The 25,235-nt window shown below is 45.3% G+C and overlaps 1 protein-coding gene across 1 annotated transcript in view; it reads left to right on the top strand.

The window, feature by feature from the left end:
- The window catches only part of TRMT61A (tRNA methyltransferase 61A), a 65,211-nt gene that overhangs the window by 10,184 nt on the left and 29,792 nt on the right, over window positions 1–25,235 (top strand). Inside the window, exon 3 of the mRNA XM_081914927.1 lies at window positions 15,570–15,836. Coding sequence (XP_081771053.1) covers window positions 15,570–15,836 — 267 coding nt within the window. The remainder of the gene's footprint in view (window positions 1–15,569; window positions 15,837–25,235) is intronic.

The raw sequence follows: 25,235 nt of genomic DNA, 5'->3' as shown, positions 1-25,235 counted from the left end.
GTGAAATTCTTGCATTGCTGGAATCTCAGCTAAAGCATCCATGACAGATGGCCATTCAACCTCTGCTTTAAAACCTCCAAGGAAGGAGTGTTCACAGCCTCCCGAGGGAGATCGTTCCACTGTTGAACAGCTCTCACTGTCAGAAAATTCTTTCTGATGTTGAGTTGGAATCTCCTTTCTTGTAATTTGAAGCCATTGGTTCATGTCCTACCCTCAAGGGCAGGAGAAAACAAGCTTTCTCCATCTTCCATGTGACAGCCCTTCAGATATTTGAAGATGGCCATCATATCTCCTCTCAGTCGCCTCTTCTCCATGCTAAACATACCCAGCTCCTTCAACCGTTTCTCATAAGGCTTGATTTCCAGACCTTTGATCAGATTGGTCGCCCTCCTCTGCACATGTTCTAGCTTGTCAATATCCTTCTTAAATAGTGGTGCCCAGAACTGGACACAGTACTCCAGGTATGGTCTGACCAAGGCAGAATAGAGCAGTACTATTACTTCCCTTGATGTGGTTGCTATGCGTCTGTTGATGCAGCCTAGAACAGCACTAGCTTTTTTCATCTCTACGATTCTCTGATTCTGTGTAGAAGTCTGCAGTAGCACTGAGAATTGCTGGTGGTTTGCCATTTTGGGAATGAGGATGAGACTTTGGTCATCTACCTCTGAGCATTGGCTGTGCTGGCTAGGCCTGATGGGAGCTGGAAGTACAACAACATATGAACAGCCACAGATTTCCTCAGGGATGTGTGTGCTGGGCCATATTTTCCCCATCTTTCTGCTAGGCCAAAGGTGAAAGAGAGATGTTTCGCGTTCCTGCTGTCGTTGAATGAAGCGATACTGCAAACGAGTTCCTGTGTGGTTGTGCAAGGAACTTGGGGCGTTGGAGTTGGCTTAATGCTGAAATTAATTGCCAACTTGATGGGCAGGATTTTTAATCTTATGCCGTCGAGTCTTGCATGCATCATGTTGAGTTTTTCTTTTTTTAAGTGGGTTACTGGCAGATGAGGTGAACGTATTGCTCCGACTTGTTTTGCATTCCTGCTTTTATGTTTCAAATCGTTTGACAGCACATATTGTCAAGTAGAGGTAGGCAATTTGCCCTGTGAAAAGGACCACATTGAAATACAGACACAAACACACACACACACACACACAAGCCCTGTGGGAAATAACTCATTTACACATTTTCAGTAGGATGTAATATAATCCTCATAACATTTTGCATATGTGGAGGATGCCAAGTTACAACTGAAGGACGTGTTGCTGTCATCTTGTGCTGGCAAATTATCGGGCTGGTATTATGTACCGGCCAGGCTTTTAAGTTAAGCCCTTTGCAAATCTTGAGAGGGTGATAAATGTCATGGGAAGGATCCAGAAATGTAGGGAGAGGAGCTTCTGGCGGTGGCACTGTTCCTGATGAGCTGTTATACAAGGGCTAGTGGAAGATGTGTGTGACATTGTACAAGAATTTGTGCGAAACCTCGTGCTGGCTTCCATCTTGAGATCTTGCACAAGAGGCTGTGTGTCACCTTGGACAGGGGGGTCAGATCCTGATGGGAGCAGCTCAGAAAGTTGGAGCTGTGCAACCCTGGGGAGGTTCATAGTGGGATGGGAGAAAGGGCTGGAGGAACCCAATAGATGTCTGAGCCTGGAGAGAGGACCAGAGGTTTGTGGGATGGAGAACTCTGTCCAGGGGAGGGATGAAGTGGGTGGACAAAGAGCGTTCTGCCCCCATGACACCAGACACTCCATGTCAGATTCCTCCTGATGAAGAACTGCCTGCAGCACCACCTACTATCGGTGTAGAGCCTCCTACAAAGGAACGTAACTTGGGATGAGCCTTGACTTGAGTCTTGGCTTGAGTCTACTGCAAGCAGCTTGGTTGATGAGTCCTGACACCAGCATTGGCCCGAAGAAACTTCACAGGCTCAGCCCACTCGAAGGAATGCTTGTTTACTCACCCCGTCCTAGGACTCCAGCTGCTATTAAGCGTTGTGCATGCCTCACTCTTCAAAGGGAAGGTGCATAGCCAATGATCAGAGATGATGGGAGCTGGAACATCAGGAGGGCCAGAGGTTCCCCACACCTGAATTTTAGGCTAAATCATGGTGTTTGAGCTACTTGTGGCTCCCAAGCAATTGACCTGTAGATCTTAAGCAGCTGGAAAATTGTAAAATTTTATTAAAATGGAGGATGGTAGATTAGTGAATGTGCGCTTTGTCTGGTAATTGCAGCATGAATAATCATTGCAAATTGCTTGAAGTGGCAGACAGAACCATTGAAAGCCAGTAGCTGTTTAAGATATGAGATACGATTTAGTTAAATTCCCTGAGATTAAAATTTCTTATAATAAGGCACTGTTTAATAAAAGAAACATGGCTTTAGTTGTTAGGTATTCTGCAGTGGAACATCCAGTTGAATGCAAAATGAAGTTTGCTTGTTTTTTTTTAAAAAAAAGTATTGTGCTTCCTTGAGTACATGGCAAATATTTATGCTTTCCTCCCTTCTTTTTCTTTTTCTATCCCACTATAAATTTTTTTTAAAGCGTCAGTATGAATTTATAAGTACATGTACACCCAGAATACTGAAATCTCCTTACCTGCAGCATACACACGTAATATCTGCAACAAAACAGGAATACTGTATGAGAAGAGCCCTGCAGGATCAGGCCCGCATCAACGGGCCAACCAGACGCCTATGAGAAGCCCACGAGCAGATCACAAGTGTGACAGCCGCCTCCCTGCTTGAGTGCCATGGACTGGTTGGAGGAACGGTGGGAGAAACCAGCGGGGGAACCCCCAAGGGAAGAAAACTCAGAGCCCAGGGATTGGTGGTGGGACGACAGTGAGTGTTCAGAGGGAGGAGGAGCCATTGGTAGCCCTCTCCTCTGTGAAAACAGTTGCAGCATGGCATGCTTTTGCTCAGAATGTAAGCCATGCCTCCTCCAGCAGCAGCTACGCTTCTCAGAGTGGCTTAACAACCAACCCCTCTTCAAAAAGAGCCCTGGAAATTGTAGCTCTGGGAGGGGAAGAGGGGTCTTCCCAGGTGTCCTGGCTGGAGCTTTCTTTACTTTTAGCCATGGGTAGGCAAACTAAGGCCCGGGGGCCAGATCCAGATGTCAAAGAGAACAACAACTACCAGACTTTTAGAAGACATCTGAAGGCAGCCCTGTTTAGGGAAGCTTTTAATGTTTGATGTATTTTAATATTCTTTTGGAAGCCACCCAGAGTGGCTGGGGAAGCCCAGCCAGATGGGCGGGGTATAAATAATAAATTATTATTATTATTATTATTATTATTATTATTATTATTATTATTTTATTATTATTATTATACGGCCCAATTGCCTTCTAAATCCGGCCAACAGACAGTCCAGGAATCAGCGTGTTTTTACATGCGTGGAATGTGTGCTTTTATTTAAAATGCAACTCTGGGTTACTTGTGGGCCATAGGAATTCGTTCTCCCCCCCCCCTTTCAAAATATAGTCCAGCCCCCCACAAGGTCTGAGGGACAGTGGACCGGTCCCCTGCTGAAGAAGTTTGCTGTTCCCTGCTTTTAGGCATAGGGTTGGAGGCAAGTAGCCAAACCCTGCAACTTGCATGTGATGTTTTACTGCAGAGGTTATTTGCAGCCTTCTCCTGTTGCAGGTTCTGCTTTCCAATTGGATTCTCTTAGCCACTTTTGTCTGTGGGTGGACCCTGGCTGACCTCGTTCCTTGCTTTTTCCTGCAACTCTGAATTTGCCCTAATCCATGTTTCCCGAGGCCTGCTAATGGGCTCGTTCTGTTTGGATCCACAAGGTCACAAAGGGTGATGCTTGGTTTCCCCCTGCTAGAATCTGCAAAAATAATCACACCCCTTCCACCCTTCTCTATCCTCTCTGCTCTCCTGAAAGCCAATACCGCTTCAAGTTAGTAGATATCTGGAATGCTTGGCTGTGTGTTTGTGTGCTTGTGAGTGTGTTTCTTGCTGAGCAGGTGGACATGGTAGGTGATGAGTCACCCTTTGCCGTTCCTGGAAACCAAGCCACAGCTCTGGATTCGGGCCTTGAGAGTGCATAAGGCATTTGCAAGCAGGTGGAATCCCCCCAGCTCCCGGTGCAAGTCGAACCACGAAGCCGAGCTACGGTAATGCAGTTTTGCTTGTGTGCAAGGCTGTGGAATTATGATCAAATATTTGATCTGCTTTGCTGCAGCAAGAGCCCTGGCGGTGGGTCTAGGCGGCCTGCGGACGGCATTTGTATGCATGGCTGAATCCCGAAGCAGCAACTGAGGCAGCTGAGGGCAGCTCTGAAGAGCGGCGGTGTGAAGTAACCTAGATTCTGCTCTCATTTGTACACCGAGCACATGCATGATTAATGCGCTCCAGTTGAGTGCAAGAGCAAACGACCTTTTTTAAAAAAGAGACTTTCAGCAGGGCTGCCTTGCAAGGGGCTGGGTCTTCTTCCTGTCTCTTAGGAGCCTGGCATTCCAACGGCAGAGTGAAGGGAGATGGCTCTGGGATTTGGGGACACGCTTTTCATTCCATCACTTTTATTTGGGAGTTGGCAGGATATGGGGCAGAGAGTCGATGACTGGCATGTGCATAGAATAACGCCCTGGGTATAATTGGGAGCGCCAGGCAGTGGCAGAGCTCAAGGAAGGGAATTCTTTCCACGGAAGCAAATTTATAAACTGCTCACCTTATTATGAAATTTCAGAGCAGCGTGCAGAAAGCCCAACCGTAAATTATGCACTGAAAACAGCACAGCTAAAATTCACGGTGCCATCACAAAAGATGGTTGGTAGACTAGAAGAGCTGAAAATCTCATTCAGGAAACGCTTGGATAAATAAAACGGTCTTAAGCACATCTCTGAAATAGGAGGGGGGGACAGACAGTGCCTTACCTCAGGGAGCTTTGTGGATGAGGTTCACCTTTGGCAGCTTTCTACTCACCCAGGCCTTTTAAACAACTTGCCTTTCGTAGCCTGGGCCTCTCAGAATTCTAATTGCGTTTTCATTTTTTAAAAATAATAATTGTTGTTTTTGTGGCTGCATAGCTCAGTTGGTTGGAGCCTGGTGTTGATACAGCCAAGATTGAGGGTTCGATTCCTGTAAGGGTCAGCTGCTTTGCCGGGTTAGGGTTTCCCAAACGTGGGTTTGCAATTGCTTTGAGACTATGATTCCCATCATCCCTGACCACTGGTCCTACTAGCTAGGGATGATGGGAGTTGTAGTCCAAAAACAGCTAAAGCCCCACGTTTGGGAAACCCTGGGCTAGATGGTTATTCCAACTCTGTGTTCTTTTTCAAGCGGGTTGCTGTTTTGCCTTCTGAGCCTGCTACAGAACTTTACCCGCAGAGCTGAAAAGTAAATGCAGGACATTAAATAATGAATAAGGCGTTTGAGTATCATTACCTCTTCATTGCAGAGGGCAGACCTGAGAGTGACTTGACTCTTCTCAGGCCCTCAAATGAGTTTATGGGAGAGGTGAGCTTTGAACCGAGGAGTTTCTGTTTCATGTTATATTCTTTCTATGTTTCTACCAGGCAGGATGTTGTGCAAGGAGGATTGGCTCATGGCGACCTCTAGCCTGGCTTGAGAGCACCTGGCTTGAGAGCAGTACATGTGAAAAGGATCTAGGAGTCTTGGTTGACCACAAACTTGACATGAGCCAACAGTGTGACGCAGCAGCTATAAAAGCCAATGCAATTCTGGGCTGCATCAATAGGAGTATAGCATCTAGATCAAGGGAAGTAATAGTGCCACTGTATTCTGCTCTGGTCAGACCTCACCTGGAGTACTGTGTCCAGTTCTGGGCACCACAGTTCAAGAAGGACACTGACAAACTGGAACGTGTCCAGAGGAGGGCAACCAAAATGGTCAAAGGCCTGGAAACGATGCCTTATGAGGAACGGCTAAGGGAGCTGGGCATGTTTAGCCTGGAGAAGAGGAGGTTAAGGGGTGATATGATACCCATGTTCAAATATATAAAAGGATGTCACATAGAGGAGGGAGAAAGGTTGTTTTCTGCTGCTCCAGAGAAGCGGACATGGAGCAATGGATCCAAACTACAAGAAAGAAGATTCCACCTAAACATTAGGAAGAACTTCCTGACAGTAAGAGCTGTTCGACAGTGGAATTTGCTGCCAAGGAGTGTGGTGGAGTCTCCTTCTTTGGAGGTCTTTAAGCAGAGGCTTGACAACCATATGTCAGGAGTGCTCTGATGGTGTTTCCTGCTTGGCAGAGGGTTGGACTTGATGGCCCTTGTGGTCTCTTCCAACTCTATGATTCTATGAGTAGACCCATTAAACTCATTAATTGTGCCTGATTACGGTTCCCTGATTTCAGTATGTCTGCTCTGAGTGGGACTAAGTTGGATTAAGACTTGTGGCTCCCAAGACTGTTGAGGTTAGTTTGACACCTCGGACCAAATGAAAGTCCCACAAGCACCTCCCTGGTGATGGCACCACCACCACCAACAACAACAACAAATACATAAATGTTAAAAGTTTGTCATTTGCTGTCTTTTCTGCGACACTCAAAATCACCTGAGGTAGCCACCCCACTGCCCAGCCCTGGTCTCTCCCAGGAATCTCATAACTGCTGCTCATGAGCTTGTAAGGATGTGAATCTTAAAATCTTAAAATCACAGAATTGTAGAGTTGGAAGGGACCACGAGGGTCATCTAATCCAACCCTGTGCAATGTTGAAATATTTTGCCGAACGTAGGGATTGAACCCAAAACCCTGAGATTAAGAGTCTCATACTCTACCCACTGAACTGTTCCACCTCTTAAGGAGGCAAAAGCCTAGGGCACCTGGTATTTCCAGGCAGTCTCTCATCCAAGTACTAGCCAGACCTGACCCTGCTTAGCTTCTGAGATCAGGCTGGTTCAGGGTAGTATGGTCTCTTTCTTTAGAGCTGGAAGCAGGTTGCAACTGTGAGGCCTCCTAGTCCGATGGCATATTCAGGACAGTATTATTCTGCTAGCTGGTGTGAGACTGGCTGGCTTTGTGTAGCCCTCACACCAAGCCTCGTTATCTCTGGTGCCTTTCAGGAATACTAATTTATACACGGTTGTGCACTTCAGATATTTTGTTCTCATAACAACGGGAACATTGGCAGGAACAATGGCAGATCTTGGGAGGCAGAGCTGTCTGAAAACGCCTGCCAGAAAAGAGCATTAGTGGCCTAAGTAGAGGAACTATGGGGTTGCATTCTGCATTCTCCGCATAGCAATTAGCAGCTAAGAACAATGTGGGCGTGAAGCCCACACGCGGCCTCAAGTGCTTTCATGTGGCTTCCAGACTTTTCCCATGCTCTCCATGAGCCTTGAGAATTTTGCTCCGTTGCTGCTGCTCTTTTTCTCTTCGGGGCAAGTTCCTAGTCCTCATGAGGACAAAGAACTGAAAGGAGCAGCGAAATTCAAATGTGTTGTTCTTGAAAATCCCACAGTAACAAAGGCCATCTCATGCATTCTCTCTCTCTGTCTCTCTCTCTCTCTCTTGCGATTAACTGTGCAAGGGGACATTTTCGCTCCAGCAGGTATATCTGGACCAAGGAGATGAGAAACCATTTCTGCAGCATGCCTTTTTTAGGCTGGTTTTAACATGTCACGGATTGTGTTATTTTTATTATTTATTTTGTCTTGTTATATTGTGGTTTTATGTTGTAACCGCCCTCAGACCTTCAGGTATAGGGTGGTACAAATTGAATGAATTATGGTAATTTGTTAATGGGCAGTTTTGTTATTGGTTGTACTTGGTTGCTGTATTTTTGTTGTTGTTGTCCGTTGCCCCAAACCTGCAGTTTTACCTCAGGACTTCTTATTTTTCTGTTAGGGAGTTTCTCTGAGGCCATTGTTTTCCCTGCAAGTAAGGCGGGCTACCTGATTTGTCTCTCTGCCTTCCCTGACAGATCATTTTAAAAAATGGACGTTGACTTTACAAATACATGCAAGGCTTGGTTAACCCATCTGCCCTGAGGCAGCTGGGCTGTTCAGACTGGCATGTGGCCCCCCATCATCACCACCTGCCACCCCCCCCACCCCTATGTTGAGGGGATGAGGAGACATTCACCTGCCAGCTTTGTGCACACACACACACGGCCTTGCATTTGGCAGAAGTGTGAGAGGGGTCTCCTAGGCACCTTGCCCCCTCAATATGGGAGAGTGTCAATTTGAGCATCCTTAATATTCGGCACCATAAACTTCCCTAACAGATATCCACTCATCTTGTCTAAAGAACCTCCAATGATTGAGGAGGCCAGAAGGGTTCATATCCATCTTAACTGGCTTATAGCACCCATCCAATGGTTTATTGAGACGAACTGCGTTGAACTGCTTGTCTAGCCATTGCCTGCTTGAAACGGATCAAAACTGGTTGGGGGGGGGGGACGACATCAAATTATGCCTCAATAAATGGCAAGATAGAAACAGGGCAGCTACGGTATGGACTGTGGCCAATGTCACGTGTACGCAGCTTCCGAAACCAGTGGTGGGAGTGCACAGAATGCGGAGTAAATGCAGAGTGTGTACATAGAAAATTTACCTCACAGATTGCCTTACCTTGTATGTCCCAACCAATTATCAATATCATTTGGGGGGAGCACTATCAGTGGTCCCCCTTGGACCAGAAGCACAACTCAGGCCAGCAAGGAGTTGTGCCTCCAGTTTCAGTGGGCCTGTGGAACTCCCTCCCACAAGAAATCAGTCAGGCAATGTCCCTCCTAAGTATCAGACGCCAGGTTAAAACGGTTTTATTCCAGGAGGCTTTTTGCGCCGTTACGGAAACCCTGATGCTTTAACCTTTGATGTTGAAATTACGCTCTGAATTTTACACAGTGTGTGTGTGTGTGTGCGTGTGCGTGTTTAATTGTAAGTTGCTTCGGGGCCCTGATGGTGACTTGCGGGGTATACATTTTAAAAACATGAATAAATGACGCTTCGCAGAGGAGCTACGTCTATCAGTGGTTATTAGCTTTCGTAGGTAAATGGAGTATCCATAGTCTGAATCAGTTTATCTCTGAGTGCAAGATACTGGGGACAGGCAGCAGGGCAGAGCTATTGTGAGCTGCCCAGATGCTTCCAGCTGGTTGCAGAACTAGCCAGACCCTTGAGTCGAATCAGTGGGGCTCCTACAACAGTACTTTCCTCCCCAAGCAAAATATATTTCCAAGTACATTTGGGTGTCGATTGAGCAAATTTCCTCCCTCTCTACCGCAGGGGGTGTTGCCTTGTTGGTAAGATCCACCATTCTTCCTGCCATTAAACAGCAACCACCACCCAATAGCATCAGATTCCAGGCTTGGCATAAACAGGCTTGCGATGAATCCCAAGAGCCCAGGAGCTGAGCCAAGACCAACTTTAATTTGGGGGGGGGGGGAGTTTCCTAGAAAGGGAAGGAGAACAGTCTTCTTCCCTGGTGGTTCAGGAGCAGGTTTTTAAAAGCCAGATAATTAAAAATGTAGAAGCAGAATATCGAGTGGGAAACCGAGAGAGACATTTGCCAAGCTGCCTCCTGTGCTTCTCCCTACCACTGCTGTGTTGACATCCCTTCTGTTTGCTTCCGGAGATGAATGGGGAGGAACCTGGGGCGAGGGCAATGGTTAACCCTCTGGGGGAGCAGAAATCATTACACTCCCTGGGTTGCCCCAAATTCCCCACCTGACGTGCCTTCTGGCAAGAGGCTTCACGCGGCTGTTGTCACGCAAAGCAATCGATGGGCAGGCCTGTTTGCCTGCGAAATTTAGCATGGGGCTTGCGGCTCCCCCAGAAGTAAATAAAGATGCTTTGAGGGTGGGGCATTGTACTGTGGAGCACAGCAAGGCTCTCTTAAGAGCTCTTGGCATGGGAGGAAGGTGGGCTTGGAAGATAGGGCCGTGGAAAAGAGAGAGTTGGACCAGACCCCCGAGGGTCATGGAGTCCAACCCTACAATTCAAGAACCTCAGCAGGTGGCCATCCAACCTCTGTTAAAAAAACCTCCAAGGAAAGAGAGTCCGCAACCTCCCAAGGGAGGCTGTTCTTACTGTCATAAAGTTGTTGAAATCTCCTTTCTTGTAACTTGAAGCCATGGTTCAGGTAGGTAGCCGTGTTGGTCTGACACAGTCGAAATAAATAAATAAAAATGTCCAGTAGCACCTTAGAGACCAACTATGTTAGTTCTGGGTATAAGCTTTCGTGTGCATTCGTACTTCTTCAGATACACTGAAACAGAAGTCACCAGACCCTTATATATAATGGGGGTGGGGTTTTCTCAGGAGGGTAGTAGGAGATGGGTGATTGACTCAATGGGTGTGGTAAACCTGTTGACGACTGCTAACGAAAGCTTATACCCAGAACTAACTTAGTTGGTCTCTAAGTTGCTACTGGACATTTTTATTTATTTATTTGAAGCCATGGGTTTGGGTTGTAAAAAACAAAATCTGCCCTTATTCCCTTATGGGGGACACAAGAGCCCTTATAGAGTCCAGAGAATATTGAGAAGCAAAGCAGCTAGTAAGCCTGATCTTTATTGAACTGTTGCAACAGGGTGCTCCCCTCACACGCAGGAGAGCGGAGGGAGACCCAGAACCCAGGTGTGCCCACCCTTATATAGACATTTTAAATTCCCTGCCCTGGAGCTCAAGACCACCCCTCCATACATCATACATACATCACATAAGGGGTGTAACCCAAGACCACCACCCCACAAACATCATACCTACACCACAGAAGAGGTGGTCTACAACAGAAATTTGAATGTTTTTTTCTTCCTGTCTGCCCGGTTATCTGATAATGCCTTATCTGATTGCCTTTCCTGGTAGTCTGCCCATTCCTTTGAGATGGTGATTCCCCAATTCCTGAGACAATGGGAAGGTTCCCTCACCCCTCCCTCCTTGCAGAGAAAACATTTGGTCAGTTTGGGAGTCAAAATGCTTTCAGGGCGTCCTCCTGTGCTGCTCCAGACATGTGGTCCACATATCTATGTACGTGCTCGGTTGGTACATTTATGAACTTTATATATATATATATATATATATAAGCCCTTAAATTTTATATTTCAGGGGCCTAGCCTCCAGAGCGGGGGGGGGGGACGGGACACAAGAATTCTATAATTCCAAGAGACTTGCAGCCAACTAGAAACCCATGTTTGGAATACAAAACCTAAGTGCGGAAGAAGCTGCATAATGAGTCCGCATTTGCCCCTTGCATTTCAAGCACTATGATACCACTTCGAACAGTCATGGCTTCCCTCAAAGAATCATGGGAAGATAGTTTGTAGAGGGTGCTGAGAATTGTTAGGTGACCCCCTTCTTCCCCTCCCAGAGCTACAGTTTCCAGGTTTCCCTGTGAAGAGGGACTGATTGATAACTTACTCTGGGAACCGTAGGTGCTGCTGAGAGGAAGCATGGCTGGCATTTGGACCAAGAGCATGCCCTGCTCCACAAGATATAGGACATAACATACAATCTGAGGACTGGGAAAAGTTGTGGAAGTTAGATTTGAAATTTACAGATTGTTCCCTTTTGAAAGAAAATTATATGAAAATGATATCACACCAGTAAAAATGGCAAAAATGTATAAAACCGGGTCGAATACATGTTGGAAATGTAAAGAAAAAGAAGGTACTTTGTATCATATGTGGTGGGAATGTAGAGAAGTTAAAAAAAAATTGGGAGATGATATATAATGAATTGGAAAAAATGTTCAAAATGACATTTGTAAAAAAAACAGAAGCATTTTTGTTAGGGATTTTAGGACAAGACCTGCCAAGGAAAACAAATAACTTATTTATGTATGCTACAATAGCGCCAAAAGTCTTTTTAGCACAAGGATGGAAGAATGAGGAAACCCCAACGAAAGAACAATGGCAAGAAAAACTGATGGGTTATGTGGAGTTGGCAAAGTTAACACATACATTGTGTGAGAAGGACAATTGTGACTTTAAGGAAGAATGGGAATTATTTACAAACTATTTAAAAAGACAACAAAAGGATTTGGACTCCTTACCAGGCTTTGAATAAACATCCACAAATTTATTGGCAAAACATATGACAGATAAGGGGACACGGGTGGCGCTGTGGGTTAAACCACAGAGCCTAGGACTTGCCGATCAGAAGGTCGTGGTTTGAATCCCTGCAACGGGGTGAGCTACCGTTGCTGCCAACCTATCAGTTCAAAAGCACGTCAAAGTGCAAGTAGGTAAATAGGTACTGCTCCGGCAGAAAGGTAAACAGTGTTTCCATGCGCTGCTCTGGTTCACCAGAAGTGGCTTAGTCATGCTGGTCACATGACCCGGAAGCTGTACACCGGCTCCCTCGGCCAATAAAGCGAGATGAGCGCCATAACCCCAGAGTCGGTCACGACTGGACCTAATGGTCAGGGGTCCCTTTACCTTTATCTATGACAGATAAGGCAATGATATGTACGGTGGTACCTGAGGTTACATATGCTTCAGGTTACATACACTTCAGGTTACACACGCTGCTAACCCAGAAATAGTGCTTCAGGTTAAGAACTTTGCTTCAGGATAAGAACAGAAATCGTGCTCCGGCGGCGCGGCAGCAGCAGGAGGCCCCATTAGCTAAAGTGGTGCTTCAGGTTAAGAACAGTTTCAGGTTAAGAACGGACCTCCGGAATGAATTAAGTACTTAACCCGAGGTACCACTGTACAACTTTACAACATGCAGAGAATAATATGTATACTACACTTGATCTTAGCCAAAAGGCCGAGAAGCAATAAGAGAATAATATGTATAAAGGGGAGCTGAGGGAAGTGGGTGGGAGAGGGAGGGAAGGGGGGAATGTAAGTGGTTATATTGATTTATAATTTGATTTGTTAAATTTGCTCAATAATAAAAATAATAAATTTGCTCAATAATGAAAAAAAGGGCATGCCCTGCTGCAACATTTTCACAGAGGGGAGAACTATCAATGGCTACTAGCCATGATGACTTTTGTGGCTATGTTCCTGTCTCCTCTGTCGCAGGCAGTATGCCTCTGAATGCAAGTATCTATTGCACTCATGTTTGTGGGCTTCCCATAGACATCGGGTTGGCCTCTGTGACAACAGGATGCTGGGCTGATCCTGCAGATCATTTCTTACATTCCTATTTTGTGGCAGGTTTTCCTTGTATATGCTGCAAGTAGGAAGATTTCAGTATTCACGGCATATAGCGAGTTATGCGTATACATAAACGTATAAATTCATACTGACACATAAAAAAACAAATAGTGGGAAAGTGAAAAAGAGAGCATAAATATTTTGCCCTGTATTCAAACAGCATGGTTGTTTTTTTTAAGAAAACATCATTTTGCATTCAACTGGCTGTTCTGCTGCAGGACACCTAACAACTAATGCCGTGTTTCTTTTTATTAACGGTGCCTAATTATAAGAAATTTTAATCTCAGGGAATTTAACTAAATTGTATCCCATATCTTAAACAACTCCCCACTTTCGATGGTTCTGTCTGCCACTTCCAGCCATTTGCAAAGATTATTCATGCTGCAATTAACAGACAAAGCGCACATTCTTTAATCTGCCATCCGTACAATTTTTCATTTACTTAAGATCTAAAACATCTGTTGCTTGGGAGCCACAAGTAGCTCAAACCCCATGATTTAGCCCACAATCCAGGTGTGGGGAACCTCTGGCCCTCCTGATTTTACCACTCCCATCTTCCCTGATCGTTGGCTATGTACCTTCCTTTGACGAGTGGGGCTGGCACAGCTAATTAGAGCACTGTGCAGGGAACAATAGTCTCTGAACAACTCTCAGCTCCTTGAACAATCTGCAGCACCCAGGATTCCTAGGAGAAAGCCCCATGGCTGGGATAGCTCAGTTGGTAGAGCACGGGACTCTTCATCTCAGGGTTGTGGGTTTGAGCCCCACGTTGGGCAATGCATTCCTGCATTGCTGGCGGTTGGACGAGATGAGCTTCATGGTCCCTTACAATTCTACAATTCTATGATTCGAGTGGGTCACTAACTCTTCTGCCACAGCCTTTTCAGATCGCTTCCTTTTGCTGCGTCTGACCCTGCAGCGAACGTTGTTTGTGGAACTGTTGATTCCCATAGCTATTGCATCTATTAGAAGTGAACCTGGATATTGCCCAATAGATATTGGTCATAATATAGACATGGAAGCATACAAGCGATTGTGGAATCTGGATATAAAATTTACAGCATGTTATGGTTTAGAAGAAAATTATATGAAAATGATATATCGATGGTATCTTACACCAAGTAAATTGGCAAAAATGTATGAATCTAAATCAAATAAGTGTTGGAAATGTAAAGGGAAAGAAGGTTCTTTTAATCATATGTGGTGGTCTTGTACAATGAGGGGGGAAAGTATTTGATCCCCTGCTAAATTTGCCCATTTGCCCTCTGACGAAGAAATGACCAGTCCATAATTTTAATGGTAGGTTTATTGTAGCTGTGAGAGACAGAATAACAACAAGAAGGTTAAAGCTTACTGGGAAATGATATATAATGAATTGAAAAGGATGTTTAAAATAACCTTTGTAAAAAAAAAAGCCCAGGAGCTTTTCATTTGGGAAGGATAGGGACAGAACCACCTAAAATGTATAGATGCTTATTCATGTATGTGACTATAGCAGCAAGAATGTTACTTGCCCCAAAATGGAAAGAAGCAGAAGTCCCAGCAAAGGAAGAATGGATACGCAAACTTATGGAATATGCAGAAATGGCAAAAATTACCAAAAGAATAAGAAATCAAGATAACAAGCTTTTTATAAAAGAATGGAGATGGTTTATTGAATATTTACAGATAAACTGTAAACAGATAGGAACACTGGCAGGATTATTGTAATAACCTGCAGTTTCATAAGGGTTTATACTTAAATAAATGAGCATATTATGTTAATTTGGATGTGCAGAAGATATTAAAAACAAATTTAAGGAACCGCAGAAAGAGTGGGGGGGGGAGTCAAGTTTTGAAATGTCAAAATGATTGTGAAATTAGCGAAGAAGCGAACCTGGATATGGTCACAGTACACGACTAGGTGGCCATGATCTTGCTTCTTCAAGATCATGTTGCAAATTCTTCTTCCATCTCTGTTCCCTTATTATCTTCCAAACATACAAATTCCCTACAAGCAAAAGTCTTGTTAGCTGCTGTGTAGCAGACGGCAACCTCCCACTAGGCAGATGGGGGCAGAGACATCCTCTCAGCTCTGTGCTTTTCTCCCCATTAGCAAAGTGGGTGATCAGAATCCTCTACCATGGAGATATTAAATTGGTCAGATCCCTAGTCGTGGGGCAGTGTGGAATAGTGGTTAGAGGGTGGGGTTTAGGAGTAGGGAGACCCGGTTTTGAATGCCTGTTTGACCATGAACCCTTGCTAGATCCTCTTAACACAAGGGCATAAAGAGGGAATCCTTCTCTTGTAATTACAGATAGGTAGCCGTGTTGGTCTGCCATAGTCAAAACAAAAAAAATTCCTTCCAGTAGCACCTTAAAGACCAACTAAGTTAGTTCTTGGTATGAGCTTTCGTGTGCATGCACACTTCTTCAGATACACTGAAGATACACTGAAGAGAAATGCTTTCTCAAAGGCTGCAATTCCTTCCCCTTCCTTCTAGGTACTGGAAGTGGCTCCCTGTCTCATGCAATTATCAGGACAATTGCTCCAACAGGGCATCTGTATACAGTGGAGTTTCACCAACAGAGAGCTGAGAAAGCCATTGAGGAGTTTGAAGAGCACAAGGTGGGCCATTTGGTGACGGTGAAGAACCAAGATGTCTGCAAAAATGGCTTTGGCATCACTCACCTTGCAGACGCGGTCTTCCTGGACATTCCGTCGCCGTGGGAAGCCATAGGGCACGCCAAATCTGCCCTAAAGCGTGAAGGTATGTTACCTGTTTTGTGGTTTATCCATCTGGGGTCTGAGATGGGCATGGGAGTAGAGAGTGTGTACCAACAGAGGCCTCCAAATTCCTCACTTGAAGACATAATCCTCAAATGATATTATTGGAATACAGTGGTACCTCGGGTTAAGTACTTAATTCATTTCAGAGGTCCGTTCTTAACCTGAAACTGTTCTTAACCTGAAGCACCACTTTAGCTAATGGGGCCTCCTGCTGCCGTGCGATTTCTGTTCTCATCCTGAAGCAAAGTTCTTAACCCGAGGTACTATTTCTGGGTTAGCGGAGTCTGTAACCTGAAGCATCTGCAACCTGAGGTACCACTGTATAAGATGTTAGCATGTGAAATACAGATTTTATTTTGTGGTCACGGACCAGCTATGCACTGTGAATGGGTTCACTTAAAAAAACAAAAAACCCTACCTTGAAAGGTGATGCAAAATCTCTTTGGGAAGTTTTGGGACTCTGAGGGAAATGCGGGTGACTCAGAGTAGGCAGTGACTAGGGAAGGGCCTGGGATTGTGGCCACCGCCTCTCTTTGGACAAGGAAAGGAAAGGTCGTGACTAGGGGTGGGTGGTATCTGGTTTTCAATATCATGATATACCAGCCGAACATCTCAGTATAACAATATATCACGATGTCTGAAATAAGAATGGAACTATGTAGAGGCGAACAGTAGGGCTGGCCAATAAGGTGGTACCTTGGTTTAAGAACGGCTTAGTTTATGAACAACTTGGATTAAGAATGCTGCAAACCCGGAAGTAGGTGTTTTGGTTTGTGAACTTTGCCTTGGAAGCAGAACATGTTCCGCTTCCTGTTGAGTGTGTTCCATTTGTAAATTGAGTCTCCCACTGCTATGAAAAAGCACGCCTTGGTTTAAGAACGCTTTGGTTTAAGAGTGGACTTCTGGAATGGATTAAGTTCGTAAACCAAGGTACCACTGTATCTGGTTTTCAACACTAACTAAACTTTGCAATATACTGATATATCACAATGCCCGAAATATGGATGGAGCTATGTAGAGGCATTGGTTTCACGGTTTTTCCTGCATTGTGATTTCTGCATCACGCGTGCACACACTATGATTCTCAATATATTGCCAGGTCAAAAATTATGAATCTGATACCACAATATGGACTTCAAACTGGTTTTGGATGATGTATCAATATATCACCCAGCCATAGTAGTGACCTGTGAGTTGTAGCATTTTTATCCTTTCGTTCCTGCCAAGCAATTGCAGATGTGTTCCCTTTCCTGCCACAATAACTGAGGTAGGTGGAAGTGAGAGAGAGAGAGCGACGGGCAGTGTTTAAAACTCCCATTGTTCTAGGCACATTTTGCGAGAGGGAATTTCATTAGCGCGAGCCGTTTTTGAACTCCGGGAGCAAATTTCAGATTGGGAGGGTAGACGGGGGGAAATAATGCACGCAAAGCTCTGTGAACACTTGAAAGTGATACATACCTGCTCAATCTTTTGTTTTATGTTATTGCCAGGCTGTGCATGGAGCAAAAATGGCAAAATAATAATAATAACTATTATTATTTCCTGCTTCTGTCTGTGTTTTTGCAAGGAATAATCTTGCCGTGTGGACTGGATCCTGACCTTTAAGCTCTGCAGCCCTTGTCTTGAAATGCTCGGCTTGTTGCTAAGATCCATTTAGATCTTTTTACTTAAAAGCAATTAAAAATAAGAGCTTCAGGTTTTTGCAGCAAGAGGCAGAGATCTGAAAGGAGAAAAACAACTTTTCTCCCACTGTTCTCCCCCCCCCCCACTTTGATTGCACAGTAATTGGCATGTGAATAATATAAGAAGCTCTTGAACTTCTAGCTGAGCTGCGAGTGAGTGGGAAGGCATAGTAACAAAGCTTGATGAAAGCAAATTCTCTGCAACATGTTGATGTGTGTGTGATATAGATTTTTATTTTTATTTTAAATCCTGCTAATGACCGGGGGTGGTTGAATTAAAGATTGGGAAAGCCATCTCTTAGGGCTTTGAGTCAAGAACAGTACACATTTCATACACTTGGGGGCTGGGTCACTCGTGTGCAGTTATCCCTTGATGACAGCAACATCGAGTGATGGAGGGGAGCTTTCTTGGACTTGAGAAAGCTTAGGGCCCCAGTGTCATGGTCCAGTCTATGGGCAATCAAAGTCCCGTCTGAGGACGTCGGGACCGGGGGCAAGATGGCAGGGTGGGAGCAGGAACAAGAGTCCAGAAGCCAGGGGTCCGGGGGTCAGGAAGCAGGGAGTCACGAAGTCAAGGGTCTGAGGGTCGAGGAGAAAGGAGTCACGAAGTCAAGGGTCAAGAAGCAAGGAGTCAAGAAGCTGAGGTCTGAGGATCAGGAAGCAAGAAGCCAAACGCAGCAATGAAGGAAACAAGTTGCTGTGGCAAAGAGCCGAAAGGAAATGCTGACCTTATATGCCTTCCCGACTCTTGCCACCAGGTGCATTGAATTACCAAGTGGCCTCACCTGTGCGGCTGTGCCTTGCCTCTCCAGAACAAACTTAGGAAGGGCCCAGTCCTGCAAAGTCCTATCTGTCACAGGGCCTGACTCCTGCACACACTTCTGACACCCAGGATGTCTTTATCCAGCCCTGCTTCAAATGTAATAGAATGGAACCAAGAGTTGTGAGCAGAAGGGGAAATATCTGCAAATGAGGAACCTGTAGCCCTCTAAAAATTGTTGAACTCCAACTCCCTTCAGCCCCAGCCAGCATGAACAATGCTTGGGGAAGTGTTAGAAACTCAGGTATATCAGTTAGGGGCCCAATGGCTCCTTAAACTAGGGTAAGAGTCGCTGTAACGAAATGTCTAGTTGCCGTTTCGGGGCCAGACGGCTGAAAAGTCGTGTTTTTCAGTATGACTTTTTGGTTCCTGAAGTTCATTCTGATTGGGCAGATAAAACGGATAGAATTCTACAGGATGTGTTGCTAGTGTGTTAAAACGAGCAAGAGCCAAGGATACCCAGGCATGCACCTTTCGATGGTGGAGACATCAGACGCTGTCTGGCCCCCCAGGCATCTTCACTTGGTTGCCAGTGGTTGATAGCTACTGGCGAATTTTGAACGCTGAGTTCGAGAAGGGTGGGAGATGTACGCTCGAAAGCATTTCAAGGGAGACCTGGAGCTCCTATCCCTGCTGTAAGAAGGAGGTCCTATAGAAATCATTCTGCTTATGTTTCTGCATATTTTTCTGATGCCTCCTAGCACGAAGTCTAAAATCGCCCTGCAGTTTGCCGAAGATTCCTTTTGTGTGCTGAAGGGCAGAGCATGTCTGGATCCAAACCAGGACTTCTCGGTGTGCTTGTATTCCAACTTCAGCTACCTTGATCAAGTGCAGAGGCAACAGGTTATGCACATGGGCGGTGAACTGGGGCTTCCTTTCCCAGAGGAGAATGGATTCCTCCGTGCCAAATTGGAAATGGGGATTTAGCGCTATCCGCCAGCAAAGGCTTCAGATTCAATCCACGTTATTAAAGCATTGCTTCAAGCTTAGCAGGCTCCTAAGCTGCAGTCCTGTCCTCGCTTACCTAGGAACAAGCCCCATTGAACTCAACAAGGCTTACTTTTGAGTAGACACGCACAGGACTGCACTTCCGGAGTCCATCTTTGGGCGTTCTCAACTCGCAATCACTTCTGTTCCCACGGCACAGCATCGCCTCTGCTCGTGAACTGGAGACTTGTAAATTGCATTGACCTTATATCTGGAATAAATTTAGGCGAAAAATGCAGCGTGACAAGATGCCAGAAGAACATTCCCATAGTCCCATGGGTGTTGCTGTTAAAGCTCGGTCAGGGTTCCAGTTCAAGTCAAATGCCAACATTTTCAGTTATGCATGCACAAAATACTTGCAGAATCATGGCTGTTGTATAAACAACTGTGTAAACGACTCAAACCACCAACAGTTTGGGGTGATGCTATTTCCCCCTCCAGCTTTGTCCTCGAAAAGGTGATGGTGTCACGATTTGTGTCTGTCGCCATCAAGACCCAAAAATTCCATTGGAAGAGTTTCAGGCACTTACAAGAGTGCAGGAAGCTAACTTGCATTGGGCCAGGCCATTTGCCTACCGATCTCAGTATTGCCTGTCTCAAGCACCTAGCTCAGTGTTGGAAATTAATCATAGAATTGTAGATTTGGAAAGGATAATTTAGTCAGGGGTCAGCAAACATTTTCAGCAGGGGGCCGGTCCACGTCCCTCAGACCTTGTGGGGGGCCAGACTATATTTTGAAAACAAAAACAAATTAATTCCTATGTCACACAAATAACCCAGAGATGCATTTTAAATGCATTTTAAATACCCCAGAGATGCTGTCACCATCTGCAATAATCATGGAGCCCAGGAAAGTAAAATCTCTGACCTTCTCCATTTCTTCCCCTTCTGTTTGCCAATAAAACTGCAGGTTATTACAATAATCCTGCCAATGTTCTTATCTGTTTACAGTTTTGTCTGTAAATATTCAATAAACCATTTCCACTCTTTTATAAAAAGTTTGTTATTTTAATTTCTTATTCCTCCACCATTTCTGCATACAGTATTCCACAAGTTTTTGTATCCATTCTTCCTTTGCTAGGACTTCTGCTTCTTTCCATTTTGGGGCGAGTAGCATTCTTGCCTCTTTAGTACATGAATAAGTTTCTATACAGTTTAGGTAGTTCTGTCCCTATAATTCCCGAAAGAAAAGCGTCTGGTTGGTTTGTTTTACAAACCTTATTTTAAACATCCTTTTCAATTCATAATATATCATTTCCCAGGGAGCTTTTCATACTTGTCGCCAGCTACGAAAATGTCTTGAAGTGACCTACAGTTAAGAAAGCATGCAGAATACCAAAATTTTAACTGGCCTCAAAATTACCGTATTTTTTGCTCTATAAGACTCACTTTTTCCCTCCTAAAAAGTAAAGGGAAATGTGTGTGTATGTTATGGAGCGAATGCAGGCTGCGCAGCTATCCCAGAAGCCAGAACAACAAGAACAGCTTTCACTGTGCAGCGATCCCTCTTGCTGTTCTGGCTTCTGAGATTCAGAATTATTTTTTTTCTTGTTTTCCTCCTCCAAAAACTAGGTGTGTCTTGTGGTCTGGTGGGTCTTATAGGGCAAAAAATACGGTAATTAAAAAAGCATAAAAATCCAAAAATGCTCATCTTGCAATAACGAAAAAAGGAAAGATCCTACCCCACCCTCTTGAAGACGGACACCAGTACAGGCTTTGGGTATAGTCATACCCTATAATCCAGTTACAGTGGTGCCCCGCAAGACGAATGCCTCGCAAGATGGAAAACCCGCTAGACGAAAGGGTTTTCCGTTTTGGAGGTGCTTTGCAAAACGAATTTCCTATGGGCTTGCTTCGCAAGACGAAAATGTCTTGTGAGTTCCTGCGGGGTTTCCCCCCCCTTTTCCCAAGCCGCTAAGCTGCTTATCAGCTGATCCGCTAAGCCGCTTATCAGCTGATCCGCTAAGCCGCTTATCAGCTGATCCGCTAAGCCGCTTATCAGCTGATCCGCTAAGCCGCTTATCAGCTGATCCGCTAAGCCGCTTATCAGCTGATCCGCTAAGCTGCTAAGCCGCTTATCAGCTGATCCGCTAAGCCCGCTAAGCCGCTAATAACGCTAATTCGCTAAGCCGCTAATGGGCTTGCTTCGCAAGACGAAAAAACCGCAAGATGAAGAGACTCGCGGAACGGATTCTTTTCGTCTTGCAATGCACCACTGTATGACCTAAATGCTTGGGTGAACAGAATCATCTTTATCTGGCACCTAAAGGTTGGCAGTAACGGGGCTGACATATGTCTCTGGGGAGAGCATTCCGCAGTCAGGGCGCCACCACTAAAAAGGCCCGTCCTCTTGTTGCCACCTTCCACATCTCCTTTGGATGGGGGCCACACAACGAAGGGCCTCAGGGGATGAATGCAAGGTCTTGGTAGGTGAGAGGTGGTCCCCAGATGCACCTGGCCCCCAAGTCGTGCAGGGCTTAATATTAGCATCTTGAGTTGGCCTCAGTAATATTTGAAGCTGGGCATGTTGTTCCTTTCCTATTGCCAAGTGGGCAAACAATCAGTTCATGCACCCTTGCCTTAGCCTGACGTTCCACTCTACCGGCCGTAAAGCTTATCTGATTTCTCCGATGAGCAAACCGCACTGTACTTAATTATTTTAGGGTGAATAATTCAGTAGCATTTCCAAGGCTAGCTGCTTTCTGCTGGTTCTCTGGTAATTCCCTGCTGTGTGTCTGGGAACTCGGGCTTCCTAGCAATGTGTTCAGCAGTGATGACTGGAGTGAAAATACATCACGGGCGAAATTGAAAGCTGCCTTTCGCATCTGCATGCCATCTGCATAACTCTTATTTTGAAATTAACGTGGAAAACGCCAAAGTATGGTTAGTGGGCATTTTGTGCGTATTTCACAATGCCCCCGAGGCTAGATTGGATGAGGCACTGTGACTTTTAACATCACTGCCAGGTATAATAGGGCCCCTGATAGCAAGAATCAAATAGGATATTTTTACATTTTAGTATTAACTTTACAGGGGGGCACTTCACTTTTTTGTGCTTGCCCCCCTTTTTTGAAGGGGTTACCATACTAAAATTGGGAAGTAGGGGGTTGTGGATTTCATAGATGGCCCCAACACACACACACACCTCTTTGCCCATAATTCAAGCCTAGGGTACTTTCCCATCTATTTAAACCATCACATGCAATCAAGGAGTGTGCAGTCTAGCTTACCAACTCTTAATATGACAGGCAGCCTGTCATCCTCCTTTTAGCCTTTCTGCCTCCTCCCCCCCTCCCCCCTCGATCACATAACATTTTATTTGAAAAGTGGGTGTTAATTTTTAATGTTAAACATCCCATAAATCCCGTTAACAAGAGGAGAGGGAGCCTCTTCTGCCCTTGCCTGACTCACTCCCTGATCTCTGAATAGTTGCAGTTCATTATTTTAATAGCCTTGAGGGTTAATGGTCTGTTAAGCATCCCTCCATAGCTGCTGCTCCTTCCCCAGATTGCATTGACCTGCCTCTTTAATGACCTGGGAGATTTCCTTTTTCTTTCCCCCCCAAAGATAGATGCTTTGGGTTTGTGGCTTTCAAAGGTCCTTATTCGTTGGTGAGCTGTAGCATGCTGGGACCAGCCTTGTGGCGGTGTACCTTTTGGCCAGGGCTTCCTGCTACTGTCACTGTGGGCTTCCTGACAGCAGCGGTTCTTGCTTTCGAAAGCTGCTGCACTGCAGATCTCCCTTCATCTTCTAAACCTGCGCTGCCTCTCTCCTCTCCCCACCCAACCCTTGACTTTGCAGTATCTGCTGACAAAACGATTTTCAGTGTGATAGTTGCTGTGCCCGATGCCTCTGACCTTGAATGCGTTGGAGATTCCTGCATTATTATTATTATTAATAATAGTAGATGTAGTATTCACACTCCCTTAGAAGGAGCAGGTACGCATTTCAGGAGCATCCCTGGATCTACTGCTGTCACCTAGGGATGTTTCAGAAACTTCAGCCAATGCAGAATTTGGCAGCCAGGTTGTTCACTGGGGCAAGGTGGTTGACACCAACCCTGGTCTGAGTGCACTGGCTGCCAGTTAGTTTCTGGGCTGGTTTTGACCTGTTGTTGTTGTTTAGTCGTTTGGTCGTGTCCGACTCTTCGTGACCCCATGGACCAGAGCACGCCAGGCACTCCTGTCTTCCACTGCCTCCCGCAGTTTGGTCAGACTCATGGTTGTAGCTTTGAGCTTTTGACCTATAAACCCTTAATAATGAAATAATAATAATAATATATTTTATTTATATCCCACCCTTAATAATAAAATAATAATAATAATATATTTTATTTATATCCCACCCTCCTACCCCAGCCGAATCCGGGCTCAGAGCGACTAACAACAGTAAAAGTAACACAGCATTCTAAAATCAATACATTCTAAAATCAATTCAGAGTCAAATTAATGGCAACCATTGGGCTAGAGTTCTGTGAGGATTACCAAAGGAGGGGGTCAGACTGTGGCTTGGCCAAAGGCCTGGTGGAACAGCTCTGTCTTGCAGGCCCTGCGGAAAGATGTCAAGTCCCGCAGGGCCCTAGTCTCTTGTGACAGAGCGTTCCACCAGATCGGGGTCACAGCCGAAAAAGCCCTGGCTCTGGTTGAGGCCAGCCTAACCTCCCTGTGGCCCGGGACCTCCAAGATGTTTTGGTTTGAAGACCATAAGGTCCTCCGTGGGACATACCAGGAGAGGCTGTCCCGTAGGTACGAGGGTCCTAGGCCGTATAGGGCTTTAAAGGTTAAAACCAGCACCTTAAACCTGATCCTGTACTCTACCGGGAGCCAGTGCAGCTGGTATAGCACTCAGGTGCCGCAATACCTCAAGGACCACCTCTCTCCATATGAACCAACCCAGACCCTGTGGTCATCATCCCAGGCCTTTCCTTGTGTGCCTCCTCCACGTGAGGTCCAGAGGGTGGTAACACAAGAACAAGACTTTTCTATGGTGGCTCCCTGTTTGTGGAATGCTCTCTCCGGGGAGACTCGCCTTGCACCTTCATTGCATATCTTTAGGCACCCGGCAAAAACCTTCCTCTCCTCTCAGGCCTTTGGCGAATTAAACCATCTTTGGCCTTTTAGACTGGGGGATTATTATTTTTGTTTGTTGCTATTTTCTCTTGTGTTTTTATATTGTCAACAGCCCTGTGATCCTCGGATGTATAGAAATTTAATAAATAAAAAATTAAAGAGGAGGCTCGCTCCAGTTCAGGTGTGTCGATGAAGATGCAGAAACACTTTCCCCCCCATTAATTCTGATGTGCTTCGCTGTTGGACATGTTCAAATGCTCAGTCAGTAACAGCTCCTGATTTCTAATGCACTCATACTCCCACAAACTAAATGGGATATTGAATTGGAAGATTGTTGGTGATCCCAGGGCAGGGCCTCTTTCATCCCCAGGAAGACAATAGTGGGATTGTCTAGTGAACGATGTTTACAGATCTGAAGTTCCTGGGTGGTGGGAATTTGCCCGTTCCCCTTCCCGGAACCAACAATTCCATTAATAGTACTTCGGGTTTTGTTGTTGAAAAGTATTTCCCATTATCTCAATAAGCCTTGCAAGATACCCTGTTGGTCAGCACTATCTTTGCAAACTGTTTGTTTGTTACAGAGTTTTAAAAGTTTTTAACACATCTTTCTAACGTAAAATATATGTTTTGGATTGTCCTGAGGAAGGAAAACTCCCCCCCCCCCAAAAAACCCCGCACAAATCGAGCTTTTTCCAAAACACGTTGTTGGACATTTACTACAGTAACCCTTTTGCAAGTGGAGCATCTGTTTTGCATGCAGAAGGTCACATGTTGACTCCCCAGCATATCCAGGTAGAACTGGAAGAGACCGCAGTCTGAAA

Source organism: Podarcis melisellensis (assembly GCF_964234715.1).
Source record: "Podarcis melisellensis genome assembly, chromosome: 1".
In the NCBI taxonomy this organism is placed as follows: Eukaryota; Metazoa; Chordata; class Lepidosauria; order Squamata; family Lacertidae; genus Podarcis; species Podarcis melisellensis.
The sequence above is the reverse complement of the archived record's forward strand: the minus strand, read 5'-3'. Positions and strand labels throughout refer to the sequence as shown.